This window comes from Dipteris shenzhenensis, chromosome 19 (assembly GCF_047967505.1).
Source record: "Dipteris shenzhenensis isolate YYH24624 ecotype China chromosome 19, Dip_SZ_1.0, whole genome shotgun sequence".
In the NCBI taxonomy this organism is placed as follows: Eukaryota; Viridiplantae; Streptophyta; class Polypodiopsida; order Gleicheniales; family Dipteridaceae; genus Dipteris; species Dipteris shenzhenensis.
This window is the reverse complement of record NC_141614.1, coordinates 33374787-33387272: the sequence shown is the minus strand read 5'-3', so window position 1 is coordinate 33387272 and position 12486 is coordinate 33374787. Positions and strand designations below refer to the sequence as shown.

At 39.3% G+C, this 12486-nt stretch overlaps 1 protein-coding gene across 1 annotated transcript; it reads right to left on the bottom strand.

Moving 5' to 3' along the window:
- Positions 1-6227: 6227 nt before the first annotated feature.
- On the bottom strand, positions 6228-9219 carry LOC147890369 (uncharacterized). The gene has a single exon (XM_087390273.1). The coding sequence runs from the start codon at positions 9207-9209 to the stop codon at positions 6228-6230; it is 2982 nt and encodes a 993-aa protein (XP_087246399.1). The 5' UTR covers positions 9210-9219.
- Positions 9220-12486: the final 3267 nt, after the last annotated feature.

Genomic DNA, 12486 nt, shown 5'->3' with positions numbered 1-12486 from the left:
TTTGCTGTGGGGTATGATTGCATAAATATTGCCGCTTTATGTCATGCTCTTGCAGGATACTTGCAAACTCATTTGAGAGGTACTCTCTCCCTCCATCTAACCTTAGGCATTTTATTTGCAGCCCTGTTTCTTTTTCAACCATAGCTTTAAAAGCTTTGAAATGCCCAAACACTTCACTTATCTTTTTTATAAAATACACCCAAACTTTTCTGCTGTAGTCATTAATAAAAGTGACCAAATAATGACAGCCTCCAATAGATGCAGCTTTAGTAGTCCACACATCAGAGTGGATTAATTCCAATGGCCTCTTACTCTCTTGAACATGTCTAGGAAATGGTTTCCTTGCCTGTTTTCCAAATTGACAGGCTTCACATACCTTATGCATTTCTACAACCTTGAACTTAGGCAATCCTGCAAAAATATTTTGGGCTTGCATTAATTTAAGTCACTATACATTAACATGACCAATGCGTTTATGCCAGATATCAATATCTGCAACTACACTAGTCCCATGTGCAAACATTGTTGCACTCAATTCAGGCATGTTCGCATCCAGCGTAAACATCCTGCCCTTCTTCTTCCCTTTTGCTATCAAGCGACCTTTATTTTTCATATCCTCAACAAAGCATCCACGAGGATTAAATCTGATGTGCAAGCCCTGCTCAACCATTTGACCAACAGAAACCAAGTTCTTGGTTATATTTGGGACATGAAATACATCAGACAGGTATTTCTCTTTTCCATCCTACATAGACAAAGGAATTTTACCAATCTGCACAATAGGATGTGCAGTATCATCACCAGTCTCCACAAATCCTAGTCTTTCCATTTTCCTTGCATTCTCATCCATTCTGCATGACTTATCATGTGGTTTGACGCATATGAGTCAACATACCACACATCATTGCTTTCTTTTGCACTTGTCACAGAATTGGTCATGTGCTGCACCATAAACAGATGCTCATTTCTGTCATCACCCTGTCTACTAGACGATGCATAATTGCCTTAGTGCAATTTTCCAATCATGATGTCATTTCGCTTTTTATAGCAGTCTTTAACCATATGACCCATTTTACCACAGTAGTAGCATTCAACATTGCTATTTGCATTTTGGCCTCTCTGCCATCCACCACGACCTCTTTGGCTCCCCCTGCCTCTAAAGTTACCACGCCCTCCTCCATAGGATTGGTTTTCTTGAATTTGCAGCATATTTTGATTTCTACCACGGCCTCCAAATCAGCTTGCTCTTCCTCTGCCTCTACCTCTTCCAGCATTTGAGTAGAAGATAACTTCTTCCTCTGCCTCTACCTCTTCCAGCATTTGAGTAGAAGATAACTTCTTTTGAAGTTCCTCTTGAAGAAGATGCACCACCATTTCTCTGCTCTTCAGAAATTAGAAGAGCAATCAACTCCTCAAAATCAAGAAAATTCGCACGGATGGCAATGGATGTCCGGAATTGTGCATAATCCTTTCCTAGACCATTCAAGGTCACAGAAAATAAATCATCATCTTCCACTGGTGACCCAATAGAAGCAAGTGCATCTGCAATCTTCTTCACCTTCATGTGGTAGTCATTGATGCTCATATTTTCTCTCTGCACATTATGCAACTCTTGCTTGAGCTGCATTTTCTTGGCTTGCGTATTTGTGCTATATATTTTTGTCAAAGTATCCCATGCCTCCTTCAGCGTGCTTGCATCCTGAATATGCACAATCATAGAATCTGAAATACTGATAGACAGCTATTACATAACTTTTCTAGCTCTCTCATGCCAGCCTTTAAATGACTGCAACTCCTGTTGATTGGGAATATTAGGAATAACTGGTTCTTGTTTAGCTCCAGTAATGAACTCCCAATAGCCTTTTCCCTTAAGGAAGTTCGTCATTCTAAACTTCCATGCTTGGAAGTTGTTCTTGTCAAGCTTTTCAGTGACAATCTGTGAAAGAGCATCATACGCCATTTTAGAACACTGCAAAATATTATGTCACTGCAAAAAAACACAACTTCTGCCTCACAAGGGCAAATCTGCAAAATTGATGAAAGTGGTATTTGACCACACAATCACTTCCTAGTGACGATTTTGCATCAACAGACAATAAGAATGATTCTATCACTCCCAATATCTTTGCGCATAGGCATACGATGCAATTTCTATGGCAACTTTTCATGGACCTGCAGAATAGTGGTCGCCCAGCAAAAACAAGGCGCTTTTTTGAGTGCCTGTAGAAAACTTCTGCCACCAAAACAGGCCCCGAAATGGCCTTGGAAAACTCCTGTAGCATATACCGCCCTCTCGCCACACCGCGAAGGGCGTCCCAATCTGAGACATTGCACTCTTGCACTTTTCGGTTGTGCTACCTGCAGAGATTTGCTCCTAAACTCAAAAAAGGAAAGCGACACTGATCCTCTTACCAAGACACCACGAACTTGGTTTCCTTTCTTGAGCTCCTGACCATGAACTGAGCTCTTTTGGACTTCCTTGTGCGTGAACTTAGCAGGTTGATCATTTGTTTGTCCTACAAGGGTCTCCATTGACCCTAGATGTGTGCTTATGGAGGGCTAGAAGGCAGAAGGCTATGTGGGGGTGGAAGAAGTGGGTGGTCTAGAGTGAGTGGAGGGGTTGGGAAAATTAAGATATGTATTGAGGGGAGAAGCAGGTGGGCGGTTAATATTTGATGGAGGGCATGGATGATTTTTTATGTTAGTTTTGTTAAGAGGTGAAACTTTTATATTTGTGTTGAAAGTTTGTATGCCAAAATAAAAATAAAGGTTTGAAACATTCGCCAAGATTTGAAACTTTTATGAGAAAAAATTTAAAGTTTTGCCAATATTTACAACTTATTGTTCAAATTTTCAAAGAAAATATAAAAAATTATAATATATTCTATCATCATTATGAAACAAAAAAAACTAGCTCGATAAACTTTTGACAAGATTTTGTATTAATATATCAGTATACGTTCCATAAAAACATCCCTGGTGGAGGGGTGGGGCAAGTGCAATGTATCAGGATGTGCAGTGGAGTTAAAGATGGCAAGAGATATATCTAACTCTTCCTCTATTAGTTGTATTGGGTAGGCAACATGCTCAGTCTCAAAATGCCTAAAGCCTTCATTGAGCATTTTTTTCAATGACTCCAACAATTTATTATATAATATTAGAATACTTGAGGGGTAATACTAAGTGCTGTTATTTTGCAAAAGATAGTTTCTTATCCTTTCTGCTTCCTCTCAACCGTACTTTTGCAGCCACTCCAAGCCTTCATCCATGAGATGTGGGGAAAACTTGGACCCAAAAGTGGAGTAGCTCCTCTTTATCAACGATGGAAGATGATAAATGGTAAATTGTTTAAAGAACAACAAACACCTAGGTCTTGCAACTAAGTTGTTGTTGATAATGCTATAGCTGCAGTGTGCATCCTAGAAGGTGGGAAAAACTTTAATGGCCATTGTGTGGGAGCTACTGAAGATGAAAGAGTGGTTAAATATTTAACCTAACCCTCTAAACCTACCAAAATTCGAGGTGCTTTCATGTATTCATGTCAAAGGCACTACTGAACGTGTTAACGCTGAAGCATGAGATCAATCACAAGGTAGAGGTGTACTTATTAGCAAAGACACCCTACAGGTAAACATAGGAGGAGAACTTAGAGCTCAAGAGGTAGCTTGAGGAGCTTTACAACCCTTCAAGTCAATCTATGGGGCATGGATGGGGCACCCATTCTTTTTAGCAAAATAGGCTGTGTTTTAGTTCAAGGTGTTGCTTAAGCCATAGGCTACATGAAATAGAACTTAGATCCAACCTATGATGAGGAACAATAAAACCACTTTCTTGAATGAAGAAAAAATTCTTGATTTGAGCAAGAGTTTATGTTGCACCCCAACGTATTATTCTCACAATAGGTTCAACTTGGGGGAGCAGCCAATTTGGGTGCAACAAAACCCTCTTGTTCAAATCTTATAATTTTTAAAAATTATGGCATGAAATTTAGGATTGTGTAAAACATATTGTAAGAATTCAAAAGTTTTCTCAATTTAGTACCAAAAATCAAGGTTTGGTGGATTTAGTGCTAAATTTTTTAAAGAATTTCACAATCTCAATGAGGATGAGAAGAAATAAAGTCAACTTCAAATTCAACACAAGAAATAACAATTTTCACAATAAAATCAACATAACATTGCATAATTATAACTCATATATATGCATTAAAGACCATTCAAGAAAATTCATTTTCTTACATGCATGTGGTTGAAATGGAACTTAGGAATGAATCCCCTAGTGGTGCATGGTGGAAGGTAGAAATGAGAACCAAATGATGGACAATTGATAAAAAATCCATGATATTTATTCTTAGAAAAAAATATAAAGATGTTTATCATGATAATCCAAACATCAATATATTGTATAAGATGAATTCATAGATATGCCTTGTAGTAAAGGTGATGGGAACTCTTCACATGCTTTATATATTCCAAACTTCACCATGACAATCAATATAATATAAATAGGAGATTAAGAATTATTAAATAGAAGATGTTAATTAGATGCTATTATTAAATTGGCTCATGGATTAGCCAAGCATGTAATGATGTGGCAAAAGTGCTTTGGAAGAGTTTAAATGCGTTGATGATCATAAAGAAAGATTCAAGATTCTTCCTTTCCCAAAGATGGCATAAAATTACTAAATCCTATGCCAAGGGATAGAAAGTTTAAAGAATGTTGGATATATATATATATATATATATATATATATTCTTTTATATTCATGCCTAATGCATGCCTCATTCTTATTTAAATATTTACTCATTTATATTTTTTATTTTTTATTTTTTATATAAATAATATTATTTTAATAACTTACCAAAAAGAGGTTGGAAGAAGAGCATTAATCTTTCGCATCATTTACTAATACTTTTAATTGGTGTATATATTATCATTTTAATCTTTTAAAGATCTATTTTTAAATTGTAACTTGGCTTACTTATGTCTGAATATATTTGTGCATGTTATTTTAACATTTTTAAAATATCTCAAATTCACCTTGAAGCATGATTTGTGTATCTCTTATCAGACGATAATGATTGCTAGAGATGATAAAGTCATCAACATAGAATACAATGAGCATGATAAGATCATCTTGTACTAGCGTGTAGAGGTTGACATCACAAGAAATGAATATCTAATAAATCCTATGACACCAAGCTTAGGGACCTACTTCAACCATACAAGAGCTTCTTCACAACAAAAAGGTAAGAAAATATAGATAGCTACCAAAGGATGTTGTGGACATATGCCCACACAAGTCAGAGTGAACTAGCTCTAAGTGTGTCGTCTTTATTTCTAGCTTTATGGAAGGGCTCTTGTCATTTCTTACCCTCGAGGTAAGTTGTGCCAATAGAAAAATGTGAGGAAAGCTTGGAAAGTCTTGTCACCTTATTCTTTTGATGTAGCTCCACTAATGTGGTGGGTGGTACATTCCCAAAATGCTTGTGCCACAACATACTCAATGAATTTTCAATAAGAGAAAAGAATGCACTATCTGAGATAGAATACTATCCTTGATCCCTCGAGCGACAATGACATTTCTTTGTCTATTTCTCAATAAAACCTACTCATCATCAAACTCCACCTCTATGTTGTTCCTAGCAGAGATTGAAAGCAACTTCTTTGCAATAATTGGCACATACAAAACATTAGGTGGAGTTTTACGCACACCGTGATGAGTAGAGAAAAGAATAGCGTCCCTCCCTTTTAGTGAACATTTCAAGCCATGGCCAATGGGCAATAGTGAACTCACAACGTACTCATTCAAGTTAAGAGAAACAATACAATACAACAACTATGAACATCCATAAATACAAAGTAACGGTAAGCTAGTAATGAAGCATCAGGGGGGGTAGACACAAAATTAAAAAAGATGCCCCTACTACAATCTTAGATTTCAACAAGGTTCTACAAAATATAATGAGGCTTCTCTTGATATCGAGAAAATTCATATAAATATAATATATTAAAAGCTATATATGTATATATATTGTCATCTGAAGTAACAAGGGCCCTTACATTAGACATGAATCTTGAGGGGTTATGATTGGCGCACCTAGTACATTGCACAAAATGAAGAGGATGTGAGATCTAGGCTATAGCATAGGAGACAATGAACATGATGCCGATGAGCTTCTCCCTTGAAGACTTGAAAGCTGTAAGAATCAACTTTTGAGTTTTCATCAAGTAGTTTCACATAATCTGAAGCATGAAGGGCAACTCATCCCTTGTGGAGCTCCGTAAGAGCTTGCAGGAGCCATTCTCGATTCACGAAGATCTGCCATCTCAATGTCATGAATGCCCGAGTGTCCTCTTGTTGTTATGCTTGGATCACTCAAGGAAGTATCCCAAAGCAAACACCTATTGTCTTGAAGACTCTCATCCTCACCTTGTAACATTTCTAAATGCATGTAGCCCACATCATTAGAGTTGGCATCTGCTTCTAGCCACAATCTTTGTAACTCTCTCCACACCTCCTTCATAGTGGGTCTCTCCCTTGCCCGCGTTGCTAAGCACCTTACTGCCAACCTCCCCATACTCAAAATTGATTCCTTCACAATTTCAGAATTGTAAGCCTCCACAAGAACTGGATCAAGTAGCCCTTGTAAATCGCCATTGTTGATGTGGGGTACTGCCATGTTTCGGAGGCTAGCATCCTCGCAACTTCTACTAAAATCGACGGCAGGTTGGGCAGAGATGAGCTCTAAAAGCACAATGCCAAAGCTATAAACATCGCTTTTGTCATTGATTTGGAAGCTAGTGTAATATTGAGGATCAATGTATCCGATAGTGCCCTGGATGGCCGCAGTTGAGATGTGAGTAGCCCCAAGAGGAGCCAGCTTGGAGATTCCGAAATCTGCTACCTTAACATTTAGGTCTTCATCCAGCAGAATATTTGTAGATTTGACGTCCCTATGGTAGATTGGAGGATTGGCTGCTGAATGAAGATAGGCCAAAGCATCTGCTGTTTGAAGAGCGATGCGAAGGCGCTGCCTCCAACTCAATGCGGCTTGCCCCTTCTTCACTTGAAGATGCTCTAGAAGCGTGCCATTCGAGATGAATTCGAAGACAAGCAATGCAACCTTGTGCTCTAAGCAACATCCCAAGAGCTTTACAAGGTGCCGATGATTAACTTGCGAAAGGATCGTTACCTCGTTTAGAAACTGTTGTTTGTCTTGTGGTGATCCTGCGCGCTTGCTCTTTTTAACGGCCACTGCCGTTCCATCGTTGAGTTTACCTCTGTAGACCGTTCCAAAGCCTCCCACTCCTATCTGGCAACTCTCAGCGAAGTTGTTCGTGGCTTTTTGAAGCTCTCGAAGAGGCATCAATGTGGCGGCGTCTTTGTTCATGAGTGTTTGTATCAAATCCACATCTTGCCGATGCTTTCTCGAATACACGCTCCATCGCCATCCAAGGAGTAAACAGCTCCCAACGGATACGAAGAGAGATGCAGCAACAACTAGCCCCAATCGTATATGACTTGCGTTGTTGCTAATGAGGGGACAAGGCTGAAGAGGGCCACCACAAAGTCCAGGATTGTGAGAAAAGGAGTCGGGATTCCACAGATTGGGAGGTAGCGAAGCAGGAAGAGGCCCAGAGAGACTGTTGTAAGAGACATTGAGATATGTCAAGTTTAGTAGACCCTTGAAGCCAGCAGGAACGTGCCCGCTCAGTCGATTGTGGGATAAATTTAAGAAGGACAAGGAAGGCAGGGACGTGGAGGTGAAGAGGTCAGGCGGCAATTCTCCCTCCAGATTGGTGTCGCTCAGATCGAGGACTTCCAGGTACCGAAAATATGTCACGTTGAGTCTGCGAGGTAGGGTGAGGCCCGTCAGATTATTGCCCACCAGGAGCAGATCCACGAATGTAATGTTTTGGAGAAGAAGTTGCAAAGGATTGGGGTATTTCGCTGTGCTTGTCATGCTGAGAGGGTTGTAACTAAGGTCTAGGCTCAAAGGCACAAAAGTCGAAAACCAATTATTATATTGGCATGTTACATCAAGCATTCCGGCAATGTCACCACTAAACATATTGCCTGCGAGTCGAACGTCTGTTGCGCCTGCGAAACAGATGTCCAGTAGCTGCTGGATATCGCCGGAGAGACGGTTGTTTTGAACCCACAGCCGCCCGCTGATGGAGGAATTTGAAGCAAACCTGGTCGGCAGGGCGCCTTCCAGCTGGTTGTGGCTCAGGTCGAGGTTTTTAACTGAGAAATTAAGGCTGCCGTCTGGAAGCCTTCCGACCAGGAGATTATTCGAAAGATTCGCATAAACCCAGTTGCTCCCAGGCTGCAGTAGTGTGGCAGGAATGCCGCCACTGAGCCGATTTCCAAACAAATCTACAATGGAAGGACCAGAAGTAGCATTCGACCAAATCTCCGACGGGATCTCGCCTACCAAGCGATTGGATGACAGGTCCAGCAATTGAAGTTGTGGCAGATGCCCAAACCCGGACGGTATCCGTCCCTCTAGTTGATTGTTTCTGATTCTAAGCTCGAAGAGACTCGCCAAACTCGGAAATTGAGACTCGGCAAACCCAGTAAGATTGTTGTTTCCAAGACGGATGGAGATGAGCTTGTTGAGACCCTGCAGACTGGGAACGGGGCCGGAAAGTCGATTGCTGGAGAGTTGTAAGCTCACAAGGTTGGTCAAATTGTGCAGCTGAGGAATCGGGCCAGTCAGTTGATTGCCCGAAAGACGTAGGAACTGCAGGTTGGTGAGCTTGTGGAGTGTGTTTGGAATGCTGCCGGAAAGATTGGCTCCTGAAAGATCTAGCAAGGTGGGGCCAGTCGAATTGCCTATCTCCGGAGGGATTTCAGTGAGCAGAGGGTTCGACGAGAGATCTAATGACTTGAGGCTTTTCAAAGAGGCCAACAGCAGCACAAAAGAGGGGTTGGACATATATAAACCCCAGCCGGGGAGAGAGAGCTCGTCGACACTGAGATTTGTGTCGCAATGCACTCCCACCCAGGCACATGGCGTATCGTCGCTCGCATTCCAGGTCGAGAAGTACATCGATTGCTCATTTTCTTCATCAAATCCGATGGCGCTGAGAAGGACGTCGCCCTCCTGCGATAGAGCTTCCACCGTAGAAGAGTGCAAGAGCAAGGAAGTGATGCAGTTGAGGAATAACAAGTAGAAGGGTAGCGCAGAAGAGAGCACCATTTTGCCAATCTCAACCACTCACCCTTTCTAATGCCCCTAAGGGTCATTCATATGCTCTCTTATAACTCTTAGGCCTCTTTCACACACGTCTAGTCTCCATGTCCGCTGAGTCTACACTCTTAAGAGTATCACACCATTGAGAGATGGCTCGGTGGTAGCGTCCCTCGGCGTGCGCATTTTGCCTACAGCGAATAGGCCTAAAGGTCATATGGTCCTATGGTCAAGAAAGAACCATTTTGCCAATGTCAACACATCTCAAGTTTCAACCTTTTTTTTTAAGCGAATGGCCCTAAAGATCATATTTCTTAGGGTCAAGACAGTACCAATTTGCCAATGTTTACATGTCTCAACCACTCGCCCATTCTTTTAAAGTGAAGGGCCCTAAGGGTCATTTGGTCCTATGGTCAAGAGAGTACCATTTTGCCAATGTCGACACGCCTCAAGTTTCAACCACTCACTTTCTTTTAAAGTGAATAGCCCTAAAGATCATATTTCCTAGGGTCAAGACAGTGCCATTTTGCCAATGTTGACATGCCTCAACCACTCACCCATTCTTTTAAAGTGAAGGGTCCTGTGGTCAAGAGAGCACCATTTTGCCAATGTCAACACGCCTCAAGTTTCAACTACTCACTTTCTTTTAAAGTGAATGGCCCTAAAGATCATATTTCCTAGGGTCAAGAGAGCACCATTTTGCCAATGTCGACACGCCTCAACTATTCACCCTTTCTTTTGAAGTGAATGACCCTTAAGTATATTTTTGTGGATATTTTCATTAGAATTACCATCAGTATATGCGTATACACCGATAGAATACCAATGCATATACGAATAGAAGGATTGATGGCATATTGTGATGCTAATACAAATGAAAAAAGAACCTACCATTTTTTTATATAGCCATGGTTATACCAGCACATTGAGACCGACCCTAAAACTACCAATTTTATCAGTGTTTCTACTCTTAGAAAAAGGGCCTTTTGTCCACAAATGCTGTCAATATTTCCATTAAAAAACCACTATTATCTTATAGTAAAGAAGGAAAAATCTTTACTATCAATACAAACTAGAGAAACAAGACGCTTCTTACTTTAGTATAATTTAAACAACTAAATTAAAAAATGTTGGTCGTATGTTTAATAACTCCTAGATATCCTACACATAAGAAAGCATCGCATTCTTGATTACGTTTTGGATCTAATCATTTTGACTAGATACTACCAGCTTGCAATTTCTTTTTGACATACCATCGTAGGTTTTAGGATCTATCAAACCTACCTAGAGATAAAGCAGTGTTACATAGATTTTCTTTGAGAAGACTTTGGACATACATGTCCACCTCTTATATGGTTAACTTTCATATTACATTTCTTATGTGAAATTTTCCTATCTACCTTGGCAATCACCCATATCTATTCTCTTCAGCACGACTGGTTTAGAAATGAAGCTTACAGGATCCAACATGACACCCTTGCATGATCTCAAATGGCTACTACAGTTGTGCTAGATTACAAAGTTATCTTCAAAATACTCTCTAAAGGTTATATGATGCATGTGACATATGTAGACATATATGTGCATGTGTGTACACATTACGAGCTTCAAATCATCATCTAGTTGGCCAATAGAGATGAATAAGTAGATAAATATGTAACCAACCTTAAGACTATCAATTCTTCATTTTATACAATAAGTTACCTTCACTAGAGACAAGACCTTACCTCGAGCTAAGGATCTCTTCATTTCTTGAGAGGGTTATATTTAGACAATTTGTTTTTCTAATGTGGAGGCTAGTGTTTGAGATTGATTAGTGGTACTCCTTTGTTTCCTCTTGGAACAAACTTTGATATTTTCAATTCATTATTCATGGGTCTTTGCACATATGTAATGCACCTATATAAACTCTTTAGTGATTTAGAATTTGGAATTTACAAAACCATAGTAGGCCCATGAGTTCTTAAAACCCATGAGTAGCTACAACTTTTAGGCTAAATGAATGGATAAAATATCTCTTGGGACTTGGTTCTTCTTACAAGGCTATCCATGTAATTCTGTACAATAATCATGAAATGAATAATTGTATTTATTTTGATAAGGGTTCCCTTAGCGCTATTTTTATTTCAAAGTATTAGTTGTCTTACTCCATTCATTGAAAACTACATACCTAATTTAATATATTCTACTATACTTTACTATCATAAGTAGCTACAGAGTCAATTCAAGCATGGAGAATGGGCATGTACATTTAAGAAAATTTTATCAATAAGCAAGATATATTCAATCATTTAATAAGAAAGAATGCACAATAACACAAAATTGATACTAAAATCAAACTCAACTTGTTTTATAATGTTTATAAAATAAGTTTGGAATAGCAACTAACATCCACACCTTTTCATTGAAATATTCAAGCAAGCATTGAAAGGGTTCCCAAAAAATCATCCTTTCAATCTTGTACAAAAGGGAAACTTTATTACTTCTCAAATATTATCCAAAGGGGCAGACCACAAAGGAAAAATAAATATGGAACTTTTAGGGATGACTTATCTATGACATCACCATAAATGGACTTTTAGTAATTAGAAGCATGGAATGCAATATAGGCCTAGTGGCACCATTGAGCTTGCAAGCATACTTAAGAGTCAAAACGTAACATCACAAGGTGGAAGGTTGGATCAAGGAAGTTTTAAACTAGAATATGACTTTTTCATAGCCACCATTTTCAATCCAAATCCAAAAACTAATCACTACATCAAAGGTAATCTCAAAAACCCATCATGGCTACAGTTAGCAAAAAGACGCATGTTTTCCCCTCATATTGCTACAATCACCATCTCTTATATCCTTTGACACTTCCCTGATACTTTACATGGGAGGATTTGCTATAGATGTGCACCCAAATCAAGCTTATAGCATTTGCCTCTTGCCAAATTTGTATGCTTGTAAAGAGTAATTGCAATCCTATGTGATTTGCACCATGCTAAGGGAACAAGCTGGAAGAGACCCAACACAAAGTGCAGCATTGTGAGAAAATAAGGAGTTGGTAGGTAGTGGAGTAGGAATTTGCCCAGAGAGATTGTTGTTAGAGATATCAAGTGTGTCAAGATGAGCATTTTAGTGAATCTAGCAAGAAGAGACTTAATCGATTATCAAGTAAATTAAAGACAATGAAAAAAGGTAAGATAATTATGAAGAGCAGGGTTAGTAATTTCACCTCCAAATCAATGTTAACTACTTAGATTATTGTTTATGAGCCAAGGTTCTTGGAGTGGAGACTTTT